Raw genomic sequence first — 26,295 nt, 5'->3', positions numbered from 1 at the left:
CCAGTTTTGCCAACACCAGCCTTTGAAGAGGCTGTCATTTCCCATTGTATATCTGTGTCTCCTTTATTGTATATTAATTCACCATATATGTTTGGGTTATTATCTGGACTTTCTATTCTTTTCCACTGGTCTGTGGGTCTGTTCTTGTGCCAGTACCAAATTGTCTTGATTACTGTGGCTTTGTAGTAGAGCTTGAAGTTGGTAAGTGAGATTCCCCCCTGCTTTATTCTTCCTTCTCAGGATTGCTTTGGCTCTTCAGGGTCTTTTGTGGTTCCATATGAATTTTAAAACTATTTGTTCCAGTTCATTGAAGAATGTTGTTGGTATTTTGATAGGGATTGCATTGAATCTGTAGATTACTTTAGGCAGGATGACCATTTTGACAATATTAGTTCTTTCTAGCCAAGAGCATGGGATGAGTTTCCATTTGTTAGTGTCCTCTTTAATTTCTCTTAAGAGTGTCTTGTAGTTTTCAGGGTATAGGTCTTTCTCTTCCTTGGTTAGGTTTATTCCCAGGTATTTATTCTTTTTGATGCAATTGTGAATGGAATTGTTTTCCTGATTTCTCTTTCTGTTAGTTCATCGTTAGTGTATAGGAAAACCACAGATTTCTGTGTATTAATTTTGTATCCCTGCCACTTTGCTGAATTCCGATATTAGTTCTAGGAGTTTTGGAGTGGAGTCTTTAGGGTTTTTTATGTACAATATCATGTCATCTGCAAACAGTGACAGTTTGACTTCTTCCTTGCCAATCTGGATGCCTTGTATTTCTTTTTTTTGTCTGATTGCCATGGCTAGGACCTCCAGTACTATGTTGAATAATAGTGGGGAGACTGGGCATCCCTTTCTTGTTCCAGATCTTAGTTGAAAAGCTTTCAGCATCTCATTGTTAAGTATGATGTTGGGTGTAGGTGTGTCATATATGGCCTTTATTAATTTGAGGTACTTGCTCTTTATACCCATTTTGTTGAGAGTTTTTATCATGAATGGATGTTGAATTTTGTTGAATGCTTTTTCAGCATCTATGGAGATGATCATGTGGTTTTTGTCCTTTTTTTTGTTGATGTGGTGGATGATGTTGATGGATTTTCGAATGTTGTAGCATCCTTGCATCCCTGAGATGAATCGCACTTGACCACCTCCATGTGTCTTAATCATTTGCTTGTATCACAGTATTAATTTGCTAGGGCTGCCATAACAAACTGCTGCATAGCTGGGTAGCCAAAATATTAGAAATTAATTTTCTCAAAATTCTGGATGCTAGATGTCTGAGATCAAGGTGTTGGTATGTTTATACTTTCTTCTCCGGCCTCTCTCCTTGACTTGTAGATGGCTTCCTTCTTCCTGTGTCCTCATGGCCTTTCCTCTGTGTGTGCATATCCCTGGTGTCCTTTTGTGTATCCCTATTTTGTCTTACATGGACACCACTCATTTGGATTAGGGCCCACACTCATTTTAAATTCACCACCTTTTTAAAGACCTTATCTTCAAATACAGTCACATTCTGAAATACCGGAGTTAAGGCTTCTACATATGAATTTTGGGGGGGCATGGCACACAATTCAGCCCATAATAATAATAATTAAATTTTGATTTATCAGTTCTACATATGATCTAATTTTTATGCTATGATAGATGAAAATTTATTTCATATTACATTCCCCTTCTCCCCTTTTCAGTTTGTGTGAGTTATACTATTTTGATTTTATCTGATGGCTCTTTTCAGAACTTTAAATAACTTTGTTAATTTTTATTTCTTCATCAATTATGGATGATATATCTTTACTTTTCACTCTGTGAGGATATTAGTATTTACCATTCTCTCTACCTTTCCTCACCTTTACCTTTCCAACTTCTGCTTCCTCTAACATTTGCATTTCTGGCTTTGTTGATTTTGAAGAATGAAAACTGAAAGGAGTATTTTACTAGTTGTGACTACAATTTAATTCTTTGAATAGTAGTGGTATTTCTCTTTTGTTTCCATCTGCTAGATCTCTTAATTCTATTTTCTCAGGTATTCTTTTGATTGTTGCATGTGATGTCCTTTCATGGTATTGGTTTCCCTCAGTTGTTTGGTGATTTTTGTTCATATTTGATTTGAGAGTCCTTGATAGTCTTCTGTAAACACTGTGTCACCCTGTTTACTATAACTTGAATTAAGTAACATGCAGAGGTAGAACTGGATGTTTTGCAGACCTGTGTTGTCAGCCACCTGTAAATCTATTTTTCTCCAGCCTAAGTGATTGTACTCACTGTTCCTTCCTAGGGAGGAGGGGGAAAGATAATTCCCTAGTAGGGGGCAGCCAACTGCCTGATACTGGTCACATCTAGAATATTTCTACATTTTGCCTTTTTTGCCTCCTCACATTTGATGTCTATTTTTCAGAAGTTGCTTATAATTTCAGGTCAACTGAAAATGCCTCTTATTTTGCAGGACTTTTTATTGAATGAGGAAAATATGTATGTATTTCTAATATTTCTAGAGATTTATAACATTTCTAGTATATGAAATTTATAGTAAAGTTTATAGTGTATTTATAATATTGCATATGAATATAGTTTTCATACTGTGTTATATATGTATGTGTTATATATATATATATATATATATATATATATATATATATATACACATCATTTTTAGGGATTTATAATAGAATGAGTGGGTGTAATGTGTGCTGAATCCTCTGTCTTGATTCAGCCCTTGTTGGCTTCCATAACATTTGTCCATGTTCCATATCACCTGTTTATTTAGATGTCTGTCATATACAATGTCATGAGCTTCTTCAGGGTGCCTAGCAGGTAAAGGATACTTAATAAACATTTTTTGGATTAACAAAAATTTTATTAGAGGTGTAATTAAAGACTGGAACCCAGGTATGTTGACTTACAATGTTTAGCATATACCATTCAAGTATGTGAAACATTAATTTTTCAGAACTTTCCATTCCTATCTAAATTATCCCAATGTTTTGTTTTAATATTTTTGTAGAAGATGTGTTTTCAAGTTAATTAATTTTTTAGTGTTGCTTTTAAGACCATTTCTCTTAAATTATGGAGTTCAAAGAAGACATGATTCTAATAAAGCCTGACTGTTACTTTTTTGTTTTCTGTGGATTACACTTTTGAATATGGACAAAGATTAAATATTTTCTCCAGTATCCTCCTTAACCAGTTTGGAGGAGGTGTGAAGTTTTAAAAATTATTTTCTAACTTCTCTCTTTCAGATGAATATGAAAACAGGAAAAGGATGGGTGGAAGTTGGAAATGCTGTGATCGCTGATGAATTTTTTCAAGCTGCCATGGCTGTAAGTTACCACTGATTTTTAGCTGTGGTAATTATTAGTAACAATTGTGGTTATTTGCATCATTACATTGTACTGTGGTTTTATTTTCCAGGGTCTGGAGCAATTATACGTCCGATTAATGCAGAGTTGCTCCACTGAAGCCTATGCGACTATGCAGAAGATAGTTGTGGAGAGGGACCTTCTCAAAGTGCTTTCTTACCAAGCAGAGTCGGTAGGTATTGGCCTTTTATAGGATATTATATTTGATCTTTTAAAAAAACTTTTATATCTGAAGGTAATATTATTGATGGTGATTGGTATCTATGTGGGAGATGGATGAGGTTGGAAAGACTAATAATATATAACCAAACATCATTTTCAACTATTGCATGTAATGTCTGTCATTTACTCCTGGCAGTAGCCTCTGCTTGAAACACCTATATTCTGTTTGTGACTCTCTTACATTTACAGTCTGCATAAAATATGTGCCTGAAAAGAGCCTTCTCATTTGCAATTGTTCTGGGTCGTTTGCTGTTGTTTTCTATAAGTCTGTTGCTATCAGTGTTCAAAGTTGTACTTTACCTTTGTTTGGCTTGTGGGTTTCTTCCTTTTGTCACAATGCAGTTAGGTATTCAGTTCAGTTGACAAAGTGTAAGCCATGATGAGTTTTCTTTCTGTAATTATGTAATTCTAGAAATGAAAGAGACCTTAAAAATTGTCTAGTATAATCCTTATTTTTTTAACATCTTTATTGAGATATAATTAATATTGCATATGAATATAGTATTCACACATTTAAAATGAACAACTCAGTGGTTTTAGTATACTCACAGAATTGTGCAACCTTTACCACAATCTAAGTTTAAAAATTTTTTATCACTGCATAAAGAAACCCCCTACCTGTTAACAGTCACTTCCCATTCCTCCTGACCCCAGCCCTGGCAATCACTAATCTACCTATTCTCGATATTTCATATAAATGCACCATATAATAAGTGATTAATTTTGACTAGCTTCTTTCACTTAGCATGTTTCCAAGGTTCATCCATATTATAGTAGCATGTATTAGTACTTTATCTTTTTATAACCAAATGTCCCACTGTTTAGATATACATTTTGTTTATCTATTAATTCATTGATAAACATTTGCATTGTTTCCAACTTTGGGTTATTATGAATACTTCTATTGTGAGTATTAATGTACAGATTTTTGTGCATGTATGTATTTTATTTCTCTAGGATATATACCTAGGAATAGAATTGCTAAGTAATACCATAACTATATTTATTTAACCTTTTAAACATTGTTGTGAAACTGCTAGGATTTTCTGTAGTGGCTGTACCATTTTACACTCCCATTAGTAGTGTATGAGGGTCCCAGTGTATCCATATCTAAGTGTCTATAGTTTTAGTACTTGTACTTAGGTCTATTATCCAGTTCAAGTTAATTTTTGGGTATAGCATGAGGTGGAGGTCCAGCTTAATTATTTTGCATGTGACTATTGAGTTGTCCTGGTGTCATTTGTTAAAAAGACTCTTCTTTCCCCACTGAGTGGTCTTGGCACTCTTGTAAAAAATCAGTTAATCATAAATGTGAAGGTTTATTTCTAGACTCTTAATTCTGTTCCATTGATTTAGGTTTGTCCTATGCCAATACTACACTGCCTTGGTTAAGTAGCTATGTAGTAAGTTTTGAAATCATAAAGTGTGAGTCTTCCAACTTTGTTATTTTTCAAGATTATTTTGACTATTCTGGGTTTCTTGCATTTCCATATGAATTTTAGGATTAGCTTGTCAATCTACACAATGAAGCCAGCTGGGATTTTGATCGAAATAGTGTTGAATATGTAGGTCAAATTTTAGCTTGTCAATCTACACAATGAAGCCAGCTGGGATTTTGATCGAAATAGTGTTGAATATGTAGGTCAATTTGAAGAGTATTTCTATCTTAATAATAGTATTAAGTGTTCTGATTCCTGAATATAGGATGTTGTCCTATTAATTTAATTTTTATTTAATTCCTTCTTATTTTTTAAATTATGAAACTGAGGTTTAGAGAGAGAATGCGAGTTAGTTGCAGATCTAACACCAGAACCAAGATTTTCTGACTTTGAGTCTAATGCTCCCTACCCTAAAAATTAGGTTGACTATATAAAAGAGAACGCCCTGTTGGTAATTTTTTCTTGCCTTTTAATATTAATATCTTTTGTGGGTTACTTTAAAGCAACTATTAAAAAATTAATGTGAAGTCTAGTAGTTCTTGATCATACATGTTAACTTTTCTACCAAACTCATTCTATTACCTTGGGCTTTCACTCAATCTTTCTGCGCCTATAAAAATCCCATTTGAGAGATCAACTGTGTATATAGTACACTGTGACAGGTACATTTGGCTTGATCGTAGTTAATGTGAAAAAAACCTATGTGTTTAAACATCCACAAATCCAAGCTTAAATCAATCATGTGACGTAGCTCCAAAAAAAGCTAGTGCAATCTTAGGCTATTTTAATATATATATGTATAGTGCCAAGATATGGGTAGGCATTCTGCAATAGTTAATTTGCATCTTGTATGATCAGTCTAGGAATCACACTTTAAAGTCACTGAAATAGTGTGGAAAATATGTGAAAAATATTTGGAGAATATACAGGTGTCTGGCAGGAAAAAAGGAAGACAGTAGAAGCTATTGCTCTCTTTGAAGACTTTAAGGACTATCATATAAAAGAAGAATTAAACTCCACAGAATAGGACTAGGACCAATGGATAGAAATTATAGGAAGCAGGTTTTGACTCAATGTAAAGAATAAACTTTTATCAGTGATAGTAGTCCAACAGTGGAATAGCTTTGTTGCAAGATGGTAAGTCTGTTTTTACGAGTAAGGTAAAAGTAGAAGACAGACTATAGGAGTTTAAGGGCTGAGTGGATGGTGAAGCAGTGGAAGAAGTTAGTGTGGTGGGGGGTCTATGAGGTGACAGATTGTGATATTGTGAGATAATATTGTGAGAACTATTTTCACAATGATTCTAAGACATTTGCCTTTTTCACTATGTTGGCATTTGTACTGGTGGTGCAAAAACAATGGTGGGTAAACTGCTGGCATTTAATGTGAATCAAGACAGTGGCACACCTGTTACTAATAGTCATTATATTCTTCACTGCTACACACTTGGCAGTGAGTATAATGCTGGTTTTCTGAAAAATGCCCTTGGTGAAACAATAAAAATGATTAAACTTTATTAAGCCATGACCCTTGAATATGTATCATTTTAATATTCTATGTAATGAAAAGACAAGTACCTGTAGAGCACTTCTGCTGCATATGGAAGTATGATGGTTGTCTTGAGGAAAGGCCCTTTTGTGATTGACTTGTGAGCTGGATGAGCTACTTCTGTTTTCACGGAACACCATTTTTACTGGAAAGAATGACAGATAGATAAACTTGTTATTCACACTTGGATATTTAGCAGACATTTTCCTTAAAGTGAATGAAGTAAGAATGTAAGGATGTGATTTCAGGAAGGCAGCTGACAATATCTGTTGCTAGCAACAACATTTAAGCTTTCAAGTAAAAATTAGAATTTTGGAAAACTTGTACCTTCACCATGAGCTTGACAGCTTCCAGATACTTAGACTTTTCTGAGGAAATTTTTGGTGATTAGCTAATGTGATTTTTAAAACTTTTTATTTTGAAATAATTACAGACTCACAGGAAGTTGCAAAAATAGTAAAGAGAATTCTGGTGTACCTTTCACCCAGTTTTCCTCAGTGGTAATATCTTGTATAATTATAGTGCATTATACATAAAAAGGAAAGAAATCCTGCCATTTGCAACAAGACGGATACATCTAGAGGGTATTATGCTCAGTGAAATAAGCCAGCTGGAGAAAGACAAATACCATATAATTTCATTCATTTGTGGAATATAAAAACAAAGCAAAACAGAAGGAACAAAACAACACTCGACTCACAGACACTGAGAAGTGACTAGTGGTTACCATGGGGGAGAGGTTGGGATGGGTAGCTGGGGAGGGAGAAGGGGATACAGGGGCACAAAAATTCTTCATCATAATGTAAGTTGGTTGTGGGGATAGTATTGCAGCATGGAGAATATAGTCAATGATTCTGCAACATCCTTCTATGTTGATGGGTAGTAATTGCACTAGTGGGGGAGAGGATTTAATAATATGGATAATGGTTGAACTACTTTAATTTTTTATTAAGATATTACTGATATACACTCTTATGAAGGTTTCACATGAAAAAACAATGTGGTTACTACATTTACCCATATTATCAAGTCCCCACCCATATGCCAAAATAGTCACTGTCGATCAGTGTAGAAAGATGCCACAGATTTACTTTTTGCCTTCTCTGTGCTACACCGTTTTCCCTGTGACCACCCACACCATGTGAACTAAACATGATTCCCCACAATTCACATCTCCCTCCCTCCCAACCCGCCCTCCCACACCCCTCCCCTTTGATAACCACCAGTCCTTTCTTGTAGTCTGAGTCTGCTGCTATTTTGTTCCTTCAGTTTTGCTTCGTTGTTATACTCCACAAATGAGGGAAATCATTTGGCATTTGTCTTTTTCTGCCTGGCTTATTTCATGGAACATAATACCCTCTAGCTCCATCCATGTTGTTGCAAATGGTAGGATTTGTTTCTTTCTTATGGCTGAATAGTATTCCATTGTGTATATGTACCACATCTTATTCATCCATTCATCTACTGATGGACACTGAGGTTGCTTCCATATCTTGGCTATTGTAAATAGTGCTGTGATAAACATAGGGGTGCATATGTCTTTTTGAGTCTGAGAAGTTGTATTCTTTGGGTAAATTCCAAGGAGTGGAATTCCCGGGTCAAATGGTATTTCAATTTTCAGTTTTTTGAGGAACCTCCGTATTGCTTTCCACAATGGTTGAACTAGCTTACATTCCCACCAGCAGAGTAGGAGGGTTCCCCTTTCTTCGCATCCTTGCCAGCATTTGTTTTTCTTAGTCTTTTCGATGCTGGCCATCCTTACTGGTATGAGTTGATATCTCTTTGTGGTTTTAATTTGCATTTCCCTGATGATTAGTGATGTGGAGAATCTTTTCATATGTCTGTTGGCCATCTGAATTTCTTCTTTGGAGAATTGTTTCTTCATAGCCTCTGCCCATTTTTTAACTGGGTTATTTGCTTTTTGGATGTCGAGGTGTGTGAGTTCTATATATTTTGGATGTTAACCCCTTGTCAGATATGTCATTTACAAATATATTCTCCCATACTATATGATGCCCTTTCGTTCTGTTGATGGTGTCCTTTGCCACATATGAACTTTTTAGTTTGATGTAGTCCCATGTGTTCATTTTTGCTTTTGTTTCCCTTGCTTGAGGAGATGCGTTCAGGAAGAAGTTGCTCATGCTAATATTCAGGAGATTTTTGACTATGTTGTCTTCTAAGAGTTTTATGGTTTTATGACTTACATTCAGGTCTTTGATCCATTTCAAGTTTACTTTTGTGTATGGGGTTAAACAATATTCAGTTTCATTCTCTTGCATGTAGCTGTCCAGTTTTGCCAACACCAGTTGTTGAAGACACTGTCATTTCCCCATTGTATGTCCATGTCTCTTTTATTGTATATTAATTGACCATATATGGTTGGGTTAATATGTAGACTTTCTATTCTGTTCCACTGGTCTGTGGGTCTGTTCTTGTGCCAGTACAAAATTGTCTTGATTACTGTGGCTTTGTAGTAGAGCTTGAAGTTGGGGAGCATAATCCCTAGCTTTATTCTTCCTTCTCAGGATTGCTATGGCTATTTGGGGTCTTTTGTGGTTCCATATGAATTTAGAATGATTTTCTGTATTTCATTAAAGTATGCTGTTGGTATTTTGATAGGAATTGCATTGAATCTGTAGATTGCTTTAGGCAGGATGGCCATTTTGACGATATTAATTCTTCCTATCCATGAGCATGGGATGTGTTTCCATTTATTGGTATCTTCTTTAATTTCTCTTATGATTGTCTTGTAGTTTTCAGAGTGTAGGTTTTTCACTTCCTTGGTTGAGTTTATTCCTAGGTATTTTATTCTTTTTGATGTAATTGTGAATGGAATTGTTTTCTTGCTTTCTCTTTCTGCTAGTTCATTGTTAGTGTATAGGAATGCAAGAGATTTCTGTGTATTAATTTGTACCCTGCAACTTTGCTGTGTTCAGATATTAGATCTAGTAGTTTTGGAGTGGATTCTTTAGGGTTTTTTATGTATAATATCATGTCATCTGCAAACAGAGACAGTTTAACTTCTTTGCATATCTGGATGCTTTTTGTCTCTTTGTGTAGTCTGCCATAGCTAGGACCTCCAGAACTATGTTGAATAGAAGTGGGGAGAGTGGGCATGCTTGTCTTTTTCCCGATCTTAAAGGAAAAGCTCTCAGCTTCTCACTGTTAAGTATAATGTTGGCTGTGGGTTTGTCATATATGGCCTTTATTATGTTGAGGTACTTGCCCTCTCTACCCATTTTGTTGAGACTTTTTATCATGAATGGATTTTGAATTTTGTTGAATGCTTCTTCAGCATCTATGGAGATGATCATGTGGTTTTTGTCCTTCTTTTTGTTGATGTTGTGGATGATGTTGATGGATTTTCGAATGTTGTACCATCTTTGCATCCCTGGGATGAATCCCACTTGATCATGGTGTATGATCCTCTTGATGTATTTTTGAATTCATTTTGCTAATGTTTTGTTGAGTATTTTTACGTCTATGTTCATCAGGGTTATTGGTCTGTAATTTTTTTTTTTGTGGTATCTTTGCCTGGTTTTGGTATTACAGTGATGTTGGTCCATAGAATGAGTTTGGGAGTATTCCCTCCTCTTCTCCCTTTTGGAATCCTTTAAGGAGGATGGGTATTAAGTCTTCACTAAATGTTTGATAAAATTCAGAATTGAAACCATCTGGTCCAGGAATTTTGTTCTTAGGTAGTTTTTTGATTACCAGTTCAATTTCTTTGCTGGTAATTGGTCTATTCATATTTAGGTTTCTTCCTGGGTCAGCCTTGCAAGTTATATTTTTCTAGAAAGTTGTCCATTTCTTCTAGGTTATCCAGTTTGTTACCATATAATTTTTCATAGTATTTTCTCATAATTCTTTGTATTTCTGAGGTGTCTGTAGTGATTTCTCCTTTCTCAGTTCTGATTGTTTATGTGTGTCAACTCTCTTTTTTTCTTGATAAGTCTGGCTAGGGGGTTACCTATTTTGTTTATTTTCTCAAAGAACCAGCTCCTGCTTTCATTGATTCTTTCTATTGTTTTATTCTTCTCAATTTTATTTATTTCTGCTCTAATCTTTATTATGTCCCTACTTCTTTTGACTTTTGGCCTCATTTGTTCTTCCTTTTCTAGTTGCATTAATTGTTAGTTTAGACTGTTCATCTGCAATTGTTCTTTCCTGAGGTAGGCGTGTATTGCAATATATTTCCCTCTTAGCACAGCCTTCTCTGCATCCCACAGATTTTATGGTGTTGAATTATTCTTGTCATTTGTCTCCATGTATTGCTTGATCTCTGTTTTTGTTTGGTCATTGATCCATTGGTTATTTAGCAGCATGTTGTGAAGCCTCCATGTGTTTGTGGGATTTTTCATTTTCTTTGCATAATTTATTTGCAGTTTCATACCTTTGTGGTCTGAGAAACCTGTTGGTACAATTTCAATCTTTTTTAATTTACCAAGGCTCTTTTTGTGGCCTAGTATATGGTCTATTCTTGAAAATATTCCATGTGCATGTGCGAAGAATGTGTATCCTGTTGCTTTTGGATGGAGTGTTCTGTAGATGTCCATTAGGTCCATCTGTTCTAATATGTTCTTTGCTTCTGTCTCTTTACTTATTTTCTATCTGGTTGTTCTGTCCTTTGGACTGAGTGGTGTGTTGAAGTCTCCTAAAATGAATGCATTGCATCTTATTTCCCCCTTTAATACTGTTAGTATTTGTTTCACATACATAGGTGATCCTGTGTTGGGTGCATAGATATTCATAATAGTTATATCCTCTTGTTGGACTGACCCTTTTATCATTATGTAATGTCCTTCCTTGTCTCTTGTTACTTTCTTTGTTTTGAAGTCTATTTTGTCTGATATAAGTACTGCAACTCCTGCTTTTTTCTCCCTATTAGTTGTATGAAATATCATTTTCCATCCCTTTACTTTCAGTCTGTGTATGTCTTTGGGTTTCAAGTGAGTCTCTTGTAGGGAGCATATAGATTGGTCTTTTTTCTTTATCCATACAGGAACTCTATGTTTTTTGATTGGTGCATTCAGACCATTTACATTTAGGGTGATTATCGATAGGTATGTACTTATTGCCATTGCTGGCTTTAGATTTGTGGTTACCAAAGGTTCAAGGGTAATTCCCTTACTATCTAACAGTCTAATTTAACTCTCTTCATGTGCTATTACAAACACAACCTTAAGGTTCTTTTTTTTCTCCCCCTTTTTCTTTGTCCTCCATTCTTTATATATTAGGTATCATGTTCTATACTCTGTCTATCCCTTGGGTGACATCTAGCCTTAGAAATGCTTCCATCTATAAGAGTCCCTCCAAAATGCACTGTAAAGTTGGTTTATGGGAGGTAAATTCTCTCAGCTTTTGCTTATGTGGAAATTGTTTAATCCCTCCTTCAAATTTAAATGATAACCTTGCTGGGTGGAGTGTTCTTGGTTCAAGGTCCTTCTGCTTCATTGCATTAAATATATTATGCCACTCCCTTCGGGCCTGTAAGGTTTCTATTAAGAAGTCTGATGATTGCCTGATGGGTTTTTCCTTTGTATGTGATCTTTTTTCTCTCTCTAGCTGCTTTTAAAAGTTTGTCTTCATTCCTAATCTTTGCCATTTTAATTATTATATGTCTTGATATTGTCTTCCTTGGGTCCCTTGTGGTGGGAGATCTGTGTACCTCCATTTTTGAGAGATTATCTCCTTCCCCAGATTGGGGAAGTTTTCACCAATTACCTCCTCAATGACACTTTCTATCCCTTTTTCCTCTGTCTTCTTCTTCTGGTACCCCTATAATGCAAATATTGTTTCTTTTGGATTGGTCACACAGTTCTCTCAATATTCTTTCATTCTTAGAGATTCTTTTTTCTCTCTGTGCCTCAGCTTCTTTGTATTCCTCTTCTGTAATTTCTATTCCATTTGCCATCTCTTCTACTACATCTAATCTGCTTTTAAATCCCTCCATTGTATGTTTCATGTCAGATGTGGAATTTCTTAATGATTGAATCTCCTGAAATTCGTTCCTGAGTTTTTGAATATTTTTCTGTACCTCCATGATCAATTTTATGATTTTTTATTTTGAACTCTCTATCAGGAGGATTGGTGAGTTCAGTTTCATTTGGCCTTTTTTCTGGGGTTTGTGAGATTTTGGTCTGAAACATGTTCTTTTGACATTTAGGTGCCAACTAGTTCCCAGAAGCTCTAGTCTCTGAAGGTGCTGAGCCTCTAGAGTGAGGTTGGGGGTTGTAGGGGAGCGGACCTGGTGCCTGAGGGGAGGAAAGATCCATTTCCTGATTCTGTCTGCAGTGCCTGTCTCCAGTGTTAGATCCAGTGGGCAAAGCACACAGGTGTAAGCCTCTATGCTTTGTGTCTCTAGCTGTTGTATGCAGGACCTCCCTCTGGCTGGCCTGATTCCAACACAGTGACTGCCAGTTTGCTAACCAGTGCCGGCAGGCTAGGAGGGAGGTGCAGCAGGCTGCATATTACAGTGGGGGGCCTTGGAGCTGGGCAGCCAGCCAGGGGGATGGAGCACCTGAAGCTCCTCAAAGTTCCCAACCAGCTGGGCACAGCACTCCCAAACAACCTTGTCCAGCTCTCCTTTCTCCCATACATCAAGCTCCATGCAAACCCCACCCCTTCAGCAGCCCTCTCTCTGCTAGGAAGCCTCTCAGACTGCCTGCCTTTCCTCTGACATAGAGCAGTCGGATGTGGATCCTGTTCTCCACAAACGGCTGGAATCTCAGTCTCTCAAGCACTCCACCTGTCCAAACTCCCCAACATCCATAGCACCACACAATATAGGTTTCTGCTCATAAAGCAGATCCCCAAGGCTAGGTGTTCAGCAGTCCCAAGCTTCCACCCCCTCCCTGCTTCGTTTCTCTTCCTCTTGCTGGTGAGCTGGGGTGGGGGAAGGTCTTGGATCCTGCTGGATTAAGGCTCTCATAGATTACCCTGTTTACTGAAGTCTGCTCTGTTTGTGAGGTCTGTATGCCGTCTGGTTCAGCCTTCTTTCTTGTTGCTGTTTTAGGGTTAGTTGTATTAATTAACTATATTTTCATACTATTTATGGTTTTTGGAAGAGTTCTCCATCTCACCTTTCACGCCGCCATTGAACTTTATTTTATCCAAACCTTAACACTTATTTCTCTGTATTTTGAGCTGGTATTTCGTTTAACTCAACTAGTGTTGCTGAAAGGATTAGAAAATGAATTAAGACTTCCCAATACCAGTTAAAAACATGTTAAAAGTGACTCAAAGACTTGTTATTTAATTTTAACCAATTATTGACATTTTTTCATTTTCCCAGGCAATTGCTCAAGGGGATTTTCCAAGAGCATCTACATGTGTACTGCGTTGTAAAGATATGTTGTTGAGGCTCCCCAAAATGGTTAGTGAAATCTCTGCCTTTATTCTCCATGTTTGAAAATATGCTACATCAAGTTCTAGGAAGAATCAGAACTACTTCATAAAATCCTTTAGAAATTATATTTGAGGTCAGTTACATTTACTTAGCTGATTTTTGAAATATTTTGCTTCCTTTGTTCTTTCCTAGAAAGGGTGTTTTAAAAAGGTGATATGTGTTATTTTGTAAAATTACTTTGTTTTCTCTTTTATTATTAAACAATTTTGATAGCATTTCCTCCATGTTTCATGCTCTATGGCAAAAGGGAGGGAAAACAACTGTATTCCCCTACTGACAAGGTTGACAGCATTTAATCATATCACTGCCATAGAATTTTTCTATATTAGGATCTGGAAGTGTGAGAGTTTTGATAGGGTAAAGGAAGCCTGCTTCCTAGACTGGATCTCATCAAAATTTTGTAGTTGATACTTTTATATTTTTCTACTTTATTTCCCTTTTCCATTCTTTCTCTTCTAATTTCAGTGTATATGCCTACTTTAGTCATTACTATCACAGAGGGAATTGATAATAATGATAGATTTGGATGTTGGGGAGAATGTTTCTAGGGCTCTATAAATTGTACCTATTTGTGAGACTGGTCATACTTTCCCCCCAAATTATGCGTTATAATGAAGAACTTAATTCAGTAAATATTTATATATTGTCAGTTATATGCTAAGTACTCTTCTATGCTTTAAAGTTTTTTAAAGGAATTTCATATTTAGAAGAATAATACAAAGAAATCCTTTACAGCATTTGCACAGAGACCGTATTCAAGTTTCCCAATACTGTCCTTTATTAGAAAATGGCTTCAATCTAGGATTGTACCTATTCTATAGTCTCTCTCAATCTGGAACACTTACTCACTCTTGCCTTGACTTTCATGACCTTGACAGTTTTGAAGATTAAAGACTAGTCATTTTATAGAACATGACATAACTTGCTCTGTTTATTATTATTATTATTTATTTATATTAAGGTATCATTGATATCCACTCTTATGAATGTTTCACATGAAAAGCATTGTGGTTACTACATTCACCCATATTAGCAAGTCCCACCCCACACACCATTGCAGTCACTGTCCATCAGCATAGTAAGATGCCACAGAGTCACTACTTGTCTCCTCTGTGCTATACTGTCTACCCTGTGATTCCCTCCCACACCATGTGCCAATTATAATACCCCTCAATCCTTCTCCCTACCTCCCAAACCACCCTCCCCTAACCCTCCTCTTTAGTAACCGCTAGTCCCTTCCTGGAGTCTGTGAGTCCGCTACTGTTTTGTTCCTTCAGTTTTGCTTCACTGTTATACTCCACAAATGAGGGAAATCATTTGGTACTTGTCTTTGTCTGCCTGACTTATTTCACTGAGCATAATACCCTGTAGTTCGATCTATGTTGTTGCAAATGGTCGGATTTGTTTTCTTCTTATGGATGAATAATATTCCATTATGTATATATACCACAACTTTATTCATTCATCTACTGGTGGACACTTAGGTTACTTCCATATCTTGACTATTGTAAATAGTGCTGCAGTAAACATAGGGGTACATATGTCGTTTTGAATCTGGAATCTTGTTTTCTTTGGGTAAATTCCTAGGAATAGAATTACTGGGTCAAATGTATTTCTCTTTTTAGTTTTTTGAGGAACCTCCATACTGCTTTCCCCAATGGTTGAACTAATTTACATTCCCACCAGTAGTGTAGGGGGGTCCAACTTTCTCTGCATCCTCACTAGCACTTGTTGTTCCTTGTCTTTTGGATGTTGGCCATCCTAAACCAGTGGGAGGTGATATTTCATTGTGGTTTTAATTTGCATTTCCCTGATAATTAGCGATATGGAGCACCTTTTCATGTGCCTGTTGGCCATCTGATTTTCTTCATTGAAGAAGTGTCTGTTCAGATCCTGTGCCCACTTTTTTATTGGGCTATTTGCTTTTTGGGTGTTGAGGCATATTTCTTTATATATTTTGGATGTTAACCCCTTGTTGGATATGTCATTTACAAATATATTCTCCCATACTGTAGGATGCCTTTTTATTCTATTGATGGTGTCCTTTTCTGTACAGAAGCTTTTTAGTTTGATGTAGTCTCATTTGTTCATTTTTGCTTTTGTATCCCTTGCATGAGGAGATGTGTTAAGGAAAAAGTTGCTCATGTTTATATTCAAGAGATTTTTGCCTATGTTTTCTTCTAAGAGTTTTATAATTTCATGACTTACATTCAGGTCTTTGATCCTTTTCAAGTTTACTTTTGTGTATGGGGTTAGACAATGATCCAGTTTCACTCTCTTACATGTAGCTGTCCAGTTTTTCCAACAAAAGGTGTTGAAGAGGCTGTCATTTCCCCATTGTATATCCATGGCTTTTGTGTCATATATTAATTGGCCATATATGTGTGTGAGTTTATTTCTGGATTCTCTGTTCTGTTCCATTGATCTGTGGTTCTGTTCTTGTGGCAGAACCAAACTGTCTTGATACTGTGCCTTTGCAGTAGAGCTCGAAGTTAGGGAGCATAATTCCCCCAGCTTTATTCTTCCTTCTCAGGATTGCCTTAGCTATTTGGGATCTTTTGTGGTTCCATATGAATTTTAGAACTATTTGTTCCAGTTCCTTGAAGAATGCTGTCAGTATTTTGATAGTGATTGCATTGAATCTGTAGATTGCTTTAGGCAGGATAGCCATTTTCACAATCTTAATTCTTCCTATCCATGAGCATGGAATGTATTTCCATTTATTGGTGTTTTCTTTAATTTCCCTCATGACTGTCCTGTTGTTTTCATGATATAGGTCTTCCACCTCCTTGGATACGTTTATTCCCAGGTATTTTATTCTTTTTGATGCAATTGTAAATGGAATTATTTATATGATTTCTCTTTCTGCTAGTTCATCATTAGTATATAGGAATGCAACAGATTTCTGCATATTTATTTTATATCCTGCAACTTTTTTCATTTCAGTCATTCTGGTAGTTTTGGGGTGGATTCTTTAGTTTTTTTATGTACAATATCATGTCATCTGTAAACAGTTACAGTTTAACTTCTTCTTTACCACTCTGGATGCCTTTTATTTCTTTGTGTTTTCTGATTGCCGTGGATAGGACCTCCAGTACTATGTTGAATAAACTGGGGAGTGTTGGTATCCTTGTCTACTTCCCATCTTAAAGGAAAAGCTTTTAGCTTTTTGCTGTTAAGCATGATGTTGGCTGTGGGTTTGTCATATATGGCCTTTATTATGTTTAGGTGCTTGCCCTGTATACCCAATATGTTTAGAGTTTTTATCATGAATGGAAGTTGAATTTTGTCAAATGCTTTTCAGCATCCATGGAAATGATCATGTGATTTTTGTCCTTTTTGTTAATCTTGTGTATGATGTTGATGGATTTTTGAATATTGTACCATCCCTGCATTCCTTGAATAAATCCCATTGGATCATGATGGGTTGTATTTTTTATGTATTTTTGAATTCAGTTTTCTGATATTTTGTTGAAGATTTTTGCATCTATGTTCATCATGGATATTGGTCTGTAATTTTCTTTTTTTGTGGTGTCTTTGTCTGATTTTAGTATTTGAGTGATGCTGGTATAATAGAATGAGTTTTGATGTATTCCCTCTTCTACTTTTTGGAAAATGTTAAGGAGGATGGTTATTAGGTCTTCACTAAATGTTTGGTAAAATTCGGTGGTGAAGCCATCTGGTCCAGAGATTTTGTTCTTAGGTAGTTTTTCAATTATAGATTCAATTTCATTCCTGGTAATTGGGCTGTTCAGATTTTTTTCTCTCTTCCTTGGTCAGCCTTGGAAGGTTGTATTTTTCTAGAAACTTGTCTGTTTTTTCTAATTATCCAGTTTGTTATCATGTACTTTTTCATAGTATTCTCTAGTAAATTCTTTGTATTTCTGTTTTGTCTGTAGTAATTATTCCCTTCTCATATCTGAATCTGTTTATGTGTGTAGACTGTTTTTTCTTGATGATTCTGGCTGGGGTTTTACCTATTTTGTTAATTTTCTAAAAGAACCAGCTCCTGCTTTCATTGATTCTTTCTATTGTTTTTATCTTCTCGATTTCTTTTATTTCTGCTGTGATCTTTTTTATGCCCCTCCTTCTACCGACTTGGGCCTCCTTTGTTCTTTTTCTAGTTTCATTAAATCTTAGTTTATACTCTTCATTTGGGATTGTTATTCTCTACTCAGATAAGCCTGTATTGCAATATACTTCACTCTTAGCATGGCTTTCGCTGTGTCTCACAGATTTTATGGTGTTGAGTTATTGTTTTCATATTTCTCTAAATATTGCTTGATCTCTGTTTTTGTTCATTGATCTGTTGATTATGTAAGAGCATGTTGTTAAACCTCCATGTGTTTTTGGGCTTTTTTGTTTTCTTTGCATAATTAATTTATAGTTTCATACCATTGTGGTCTGAGAGCCGATTTGTACAATTTCAATGCTTATGAATATCCTGAGGCTCTTTTTGGGGCCTAGGATATGATCTATTCTTGAAAATGTCCAATGTGCACTTGGAAGAATGTGTATCCTGTTGTTTTTGGATGGAGTGTTCTGTAGATGTCCATTAGGTCCATCTGTTCTAATACGTTGTTCAGTTCCTCTGTCTCCTTATTTATTTTCTGTCTGGTTGATGTGTGCTTTGGAGTGAGTGGTGTGTTGAAGTCTCCTAAAATGAATCCATTACATTCTGTTTCTCCCTTTAATTCTGTTAGTATTTGTTTTGCATATTTAGGTGCTCATATGTTGGGTACATAGATATTTATAATGTTTATCTCCTCTTGTTGGACTGAGCCCTTTATCATTGTGCAATGTCCTTCTTTGTCTATTGTTGCTTTCTTTGTTTTGAAGTCTATTTTGTCTGATACAAGTACTGCAACCCCTGTTTATTTCTCCCTGTTGTTTGCATGAAACATCTTTTTCCATCCCTTCACTTTTAATCTCTGTATGTCTTTAGTTTTGAAGTGAGTCTTTTGTATGCAGGATATAGATGGTTCTTGTCTTTTATACATTCAGTGACTCTACATCTTTTGATTGGTGCATTCAAACCATTTATATTTAGGGTGATTATTGTTAAGTATATACTTATTGCCATTGCAGGCTTTAGATTCGTGGTTACCAAAGGTTCAAGGTTAACTTTATTACTATCTAAGAGTCTAACTCAACTCACTTATTATGCTATTAAAAACACAATATAAGGTTTCTTTCCCTCCTTTTTCTTCCTCCTCTATTCTTTTTAAAAAAATTTTTTTAAAATTTTGGTATCATTAATCTAAAATTCCAGAAAGAACATTATGTTTACTAGGTTCCCCCCTTCACCAAGTCCCCCCCACATACCCCTACAGAGTCACTGTCCATCTGTGTCGTAAGATGCTGTAAAATCACTACTTGTCTTCTCTGTGTTGCACAGCCACCCCCCACTATACATGCTAATCATAATGCCCTCTTTCTTTTTCCCTGCCCTTATCCCTCCCTTCCCGCCCATCGTCCCCAGTCCCTTTCCCTTTGGTAACTATTAGTCCATTCTTGGGTTCTGTGCTTCTGCTGCTGTTTTGTTCCTTCAGTTTTCCTTTGTTCTTATACTCCACATATGAGTGAAATCATTTGGTACTTGTCCTTCTCCGCTTGGGTTATTTCACTGAGCATAATACCCTCTAGCTCCATCCATGTTGTTCCAAATGGTAGGATCTGTTTTTTTCTTATGGCTGCGTAATATTCCATTGTGTATATGTACCACATCTTCTTTATCCATTCATCTACTGATGGACATTTAGGTTGCTTCCATATCTTGGCTATTGTAAACAGTGCAGTGATAAACTTAGGGGTGCATCTGTCTTTTTCAAACTGGAGTGATGCATTCTTAGGGTAAATTTCTATAAGTGGAACTCCTGGGTCAAATGGTATTTCTATCTTGAGCATTCTGAGGAACCTCCATACTGCTTTCCACAATGGTTGAACTAGTTTACATTCCTACCAGCAGTGTAGGAGGGTTCCCCTTTCTCCACAACCTCACCAACATTTGTTGTTGTTTATCTTTTCGATGATGGCGATCCTTACTGGTGTGAGGTGATATCTCATTGTGGCTTTAATTTGCATTTCTCTGATGGTTAGCGATGTGGAGCATCTTTTCATGTGCCTGTTGGCCATCTGGATTTCTTCTTTAGAGAACTGTCTATTCAACTCCTCTGCCCATTTTTTAATTGGATTATTTGCTTTTTGTTTGTTGAGTCATGTGAGCTCTTTATATATTCTGGATGTCAATCCTTTATCGGATCTGTCATTTATGAAAATGTTCTCACATACTGTAGGATACCTTTTTGTTCTATTGATGGTGTCCTTTGCTGTACAGAAACTTTTTTGCTTGATATAGTCCCACTTGTTCATTTTTGCCTTTGTTTCCCTTGCCCGGGGAGATATGTTCATGAAGAAGTCACTCATGTTTATGTCCGTAAGATTTTTGCCTAAGTTTTTTTCTAAGAGTTTTATGGTTTCATGACTTACATTCAGATCTCTGATCCATTTGGAGTTTACTTTTGTGTATGGGGTTAGACAGTGATCCAGTTTCATTGTCTTATATGTAGCTGTCCAGTTTTGCCAGCACCATCTTTTGAAGAGATTGTCATTTCCCCATTGTATGTCCATGGCTCCTTTATCAAATATTGATTGGCCATATATGTGTGGGTTAATGTCTGCAGTCTCTATTCTTTTCCACTGGTCTGTGGCTCTGTTCTTGTGCCAGTACCAAATTGTCTTGAATACTGTGGCTCTGTAGTAGAGCTTGAAGTTGGGGAGCAAGATCCCCCTGACTTTATTCTTCCTTCTCAGGATTGCGTTGGCTATTCGGGGTCTTTGATGGTTCCATATGAATTTTTGAACTGTTTGTTCCAGTTCATTGAAGAATGCTGTTGGTAATTTGATATGGATTGCATCGAATCTGTATATTGCTTTGGACAGGATGGCCATTCTGACGATATTAATTCTTCCTAGCCAGGAGCATGGGATGAGTTTCCATTTGTTAGTGACCTCTTTAATTTCTCTTTAGAGTGTCTTGTAGTTTTCAGGGTATAGGTCTTTCACTTCCTTGGTCATGTTTATTCCTAGGTATTTTATTCCTTTTGATGCTATTGTGAATGGAATTCTTTTCCTGACTTCTTTTTCTATTAGTTCATTGTTAGTGTATAGAAAAGCTACAGATTTCTGTGTGTTAATTTTGTATCCTGAAACTTTGCTGAATACTGATATTAGTTCTAGTATTTTTGCAGTGGAGTCTTTAGGTTTTTTTATGTACAATATCATGTCATCTGCAAATAGTGACAGTTTGACTTCTTCTTTACCAATCTGGATTTGTTGTATTTCTTTGTTTTGTCTGATTGCCATGGCTAGGACCTCCAGTATTATGTTGAATAGTAGTGGGGAGATTGGGAGTCGCTGTCTTGTTCCCGATCTCAGAGGAAAAGCTTTCAGCCTCTCGCTGTTCAGTATGATGTTAGCTGTGGGTTTATCATATATGGCCTTTATTATGTTGAGGTACTTGCCCTGTATACCCATTTTGTTGAGAGTTTTTATCATGAATGGATGTTGAATTTTGTCGAATCCTTTTTCAGCATCTATGGAGACGATCATGTGGTTTTTGTCTTTCTTTTTGTTGATGTGGTGGATGATGTTGATGGATTTTCGAATGTTGTACCATCCTTGCATCCCTGGGATGATTCCCACTTGGTCATGGTGTATGATCCTTTTGGTGTATTTTTGAATTTGGTTTGCTAATATTCTGTTGAGTATTTTTGCATCTATGTTCATCAGGGATATTGGTCTGTAGTTTTCTTTTTAATGGGGTCTTTGCCTGATTTTGGTATTAGGGTGATGTTGGCTTCATAGAATGAGTTTGGGAGTATTCCCTCCTCTTCTATTTTTTGGAAAACTTTAAGGAGAATGGGTGTTATGTCTTCTCTGTATGGCTGGTAAAATTCTGAGGTAAATCCATCTGGCCTGGAGGTTTTGTTCTTGGGTAGTTTTTTGATTACCGACTCAATTTTGTTGCTGTTAATTGGTCTGTTTAGATTTTCCATTTCTTTCTGGGTCAGTCTTGGAAGGTTGTATTTTTCTAAGAAGTTGTCCTTTTCTCCTAGGGTTTCCAGCTTTTTAGCATATAGGTTTTCATAGTATTCTCTAATAATTCTTTGTATTTCTGTGAGGTCCGTTGTGATTTTTCCTTTCTCATTTCTAATTCTGTTAATGTGTGTTGACTCTCTTTTTCTCTTAATAAGTCTGGGTAGAGGCTTATCTATTTTGTTTATTTTCTCAATGAACCAGCTCTTGGTTTCATTGTTTTTTTCTATTGTTTTATTCTTCTCAATTTTGTTTATTTCTTCTCTGATCTTTATTATGTCACTCCGTCTGCTGACCTTAGACCTCATTTGTTCTTCTTTTTCCAGTTTTGATAATTGTGACAGTAGACTATTCATTTGGGATTCTTCTTCCTTCTTTAAATATACCTGGATTGCTATATTCTTTCTGCTTAAGACTGCTTTTGCTGCATCCCACAGAAGTTGGGGCTTTGTGTTATCATTGTCATTTCTATCCATTTTTCTCCCTCTTCTTCTAGTACCCCTTTATTGTGAATATTGTTTTGTTTGACTTGGTCACACAGTTCTATCAATATTCTTTCTTTCCTAGAGATCCTGTTTTGTCTCTGTGCCTCAGCTTCTTTGTATTCCTGTTCTCTAATTTCCGTTTATTTTCTGTCTTCTCTACTTCATCTAATCTGCTTTTAAATTCCTCCATTTTATGTTTCATGTTGGATACTCTATTTTTCAAAGTTTCTGTCTTTTTCTTGAATTCCTCTCATTTGTCTTGATTATTTTTCTGTAGCCCTGTGAGCATGTGTGTGATTTTTATTTTGAATTTTTTTTCAGAAAGATTGGTGAGTTCAGTTTGAATTGGCCCTCTATCTGGTGTTTGTGGGATTTTGGTTTGTACCAGATTCTTCCTTTGTTTAATATTTTTAATAGTATCCTTGTGTAGGGCACTCCCTCTAGTGTCCTGAAGCTCTAGTCTCTGGAGGTGCCGAGTCCCTGCAGGACCTGTGGGGGTCATAGATGAGCAGCGCTGGTTCCTGCCGGGAGGAAAGGTCTCTTTTGTGTATCCTGGCAGCAGTTCCTGCCTCCACTGCCAGGGCTGGTGGGCCGAGGACACAGGGAGGTGCCTCTATGCTACGCTCTGATAGCTGTCATAGGCAGGGCCACCCTCTGGCTATCTTGGTGCAATTACAGTTGCAGCAGGTTTGCAAGCCAGTGTACGGCAGGAGGAAGGAGCATCAGGCTGCCTACTCTGGTGGGAGGCTTTGTAGGTGTATATCCAGCCAGATGGGTAGAGCACGTGAAGCTCCTGAGAGTTCCCAACCTGTTGGGCTGAGTTCACTGGGACAATTTTGTCCACCTGTCCTTTCTCCTGAGCAGCATTGTGCATCCCTTGCCCCTTTAGCAGCCCCGTTGCTGTTGGGAAACCTCTGAATGCCAGCCTTTCTTTTATCCCACAGTGGCTGTTTGTGGATATCTATTCTCCATCAGCATCTGAAATCTCATTTGCTCTAAGTATTCTTCCTGTCTTAGCTTTCCAACCCCACTAATCTCCAGAGCACCATGTAATATAGGTTTGTGTTCCCAGAGCAGATCTCCAGGGCTGGGTGTTAAGCACCCCTACTCCTCTGCCCCCTCATGGCTCCATTTCTCTTCCTCCCGCCAGTGAGCTGGGGTGAGGTAATGACTTGTGTCCTGCTGGATCACTGCTTTGGTACTTTACCCTTTTTGGTGAGGTCTCCTCTTTTCCCCAGAAGTGGACAGCCTGTCACAACCTTCTTTCCTGTTTGTTTTTCAGGATTACTTTTATTTCCTTTATTTTCATATTATATGTGGTTGTGGGAGGAGGTTTCTGTTTCACCTCTCATGCTGCCATCTTTAAGTCATTCTCTGCATAGAATCTTATCAAGAAAACCACTCAGTCCCAGTTTCTCTGTCCTTCTGGAAAATGAAAGCAATATAAAAGTAACTTTCAAATGTTGTTTTAATTCATGTGGCTAGTGTTACATAGAAGAGAACACAGATGAAAGCCAGGTACCAGGCATGGCTGTCTTGACATCAAAGATGTCTCTCATACTTGGAAGATAATTTTATGAAGTTCTAAAAAATCCAAAACCAAAAACCGTAGTCTAAAGTAAGTTAAATGTAATTAGCTTCTCTTTTAAAGCAAATAAATATATGCCCCACAACACTTCTAGGAGCTTGATGGAATGTTGCGAAATCAAATGAAATAATTGAAAGTAATGCTTTTGTGTCTACCTTCTATAAGTGTATAGTAAAATAGCAATTTAATTGAAGTAATTGGGACATAGTGATAGTTTGTTGAACTGAACTTGGTTTAGAGAGAGTTAGAAAATTCTTCCATTTTGAGCATTTATTTGATAACTGTGTATGTAATTACCTACCTTGGTAAGTAGAACATAAGGACTCTTTCATGGATAGTTGAGACTCTTGTAATTACTCAAAACAAGGTTTGTGATGTATGTTCGGCATTGTAGATGGAGCTACTTACTAGTGTGCGTAGTGGTGAGATACCTCACCCCTGTGAAAATCAGCATCCCGTCTGTAAAAATGAGTGTTATATCAAATGTTCCTTTAGATTGATGTTTAGAGAAGCCCTTCGCCATAGCCTAGAGTGAATGTATTTCTATGTCTATATTTTTTATAGAAAATGGTGTTAAGAGATTGTTTACTTAATTCTTTACTGATGTCTCCTCAGAGTTTCAAACTTTAATCAATTTTGTTTTCGTTAGTTGATTTGTGTATTCAGCTTGCTTTTCTTTCATTTTTATTTTTAGTTTGCTCTAGAATTTATTTTCAGTGTAGAGTTTTACCTCATTGTGAAACTGCATTTACACAAGGAAAATGGCCAGTTGGTCTCTGAAACCCTTTGAAGTAATTAATTCAAGACTCAGTTATATTTCGTTGCTGCTCTGTAGGGGCACAAAGCTTCTAATGAAATTTAGACTGCCAAGAATATTACCATTATTATATTCTCTTTTGCCTATTTAAACTTTCTTTTTGTAACTAAATATATGAAATGTGTGTGAGATTTTGTGCATGTCTATCTATAGTAAGATCTAATCTCATGGCACACAAATGAATTGCTCCTCTGGAAATAAATTTCAGTTCTCTGCCTGTTTTGGCTAGCTGGTTTATAATTGCTTTTTCTGACCCTTTCCATCCACTGCTTTGTGTATCTGGGAGAATGATATCCTACCTTCACTTAAGCATATCATCTTTCATTCCAATATGAAAATCATTTCAGCCTGAAAAATTACTCTTTGGAATCTCTGTAATGGCATGGTCCACTACATTTTAAGTGAATCATATACTCTAAATTAAATTCCTACCGTGTTGTGGATAAAATGAAGGTTTCCTGTGGCCAGTATTCTCATGTGCTTGGTTGGCCTAGCTTATTATACATGTGTGGGCAATGCATTGTTATTGACTCTATATAAGGAACCCTGCCCAGTGCTCTGGGTGACACAGTGACATGGCTGCAAGGCTGCAGGAGAGCAGAGCAGAGGTTGGAGTGGTGACAGTGCTGAGGAAAGAAGCCCAGAGGATGGCTGTGTGGGCAGAGAGGCTCAGAGGATGGCTGTGCGGGATGCCTGCATGAGCAGAGAGTTCCCAGAGGATGGCTGTGTGGGCAGAGAGGCCCAGAGGATGGCTTTGGGGACATAGACCCAGAGAACAGCTGTGCGGGCGGAGAGACCCAGAGGCAGAGACTAGCTTGCTGCATGCAGACTCACTCTGAGTGAATGTGATTTTAGTGATTGAATGTCACCATGGAAATAAAGTTGGGTATAAGCCTTTAACCCCAAGAATGTTCTACTATCATTTCTTTAGTCACGCTGAATCTATAGTGAACTTGCCAGCGGCTGAAACCCATTGGCAAGACAAGTGTATAGAAAACTTGGTCAGACTTGTTCATGTTATTGGCTTCAGGAAAGCTCTTTATAGCCATTAGAACATTAATGCTTTTAATAAATATTGATGTTTATTTTTAGTTCAAGTCATTGTTATACCAATATATGTGGTTTACTTTTATACCTACTTTTTATATGTAATTTGTTTTTTCACCACTGTATGTATACACACACACACACACAGACAGACATAGTTTAATGAGAAAAAGAATTCTATCATTTGTATTACAAAATCACCAGTCCCATGTCCCTCATTTTCTTTTTTCTTTTTGACTTGTAGAACAGCTACTTTCAGTTATTTTGGCTGGTTCTTCTGATATTTGCTTCCATATA

At 36.8% G+C, this 26,295-nt stretch overlaps 1 protein-coding gene across 1 annotated transcript in view; it reads left to right on the top strand.

Moving 5' to 3' along the window:
- Nucleotides 1–26,295, top strand: part of TEX11 (testis expressed 11) — a 391,628-nt gene that overhangs the window by 61,024 nt on the left and 304,309 nt on the right. The window contains exons 6-8 of the mRNA XM_073227602.1: nucleotides 3,228–3,308; nucleotides 3,400–3,519; nucleotides 13,851–13,931. Coding sequence (XP_073083703.1) covers nucleotides 3,228–3,308; nucleotides 3,400–3,519; nucleotides 13,851–13,931 — 282 coding nt within the window. The remainder of the gene's footprint in view (nucleotides 1–3,227; nucleotides 3,309–3,399; nucleotides 3,520–13,850; nucleotides 13,932–26,295) is intronic.

The sequence above is a fragment of the Manis javanica genome, chromosome X, assembly GCF_040802235.1.
Source record: "Manis javanica isolate MJ-LG chromosome X, MJ_LKY, whole genome shotgun sequence".
Taxonomy (NCBI): domain Eukaryota; kingdom Metazoa; phylum Chordata; class Mammalia; order Pholidota; family Manidae; genus Manis; species Manis javanica.
This window is presented reverse-complemented; position numbering and strand designations above follow the sequence as displayed.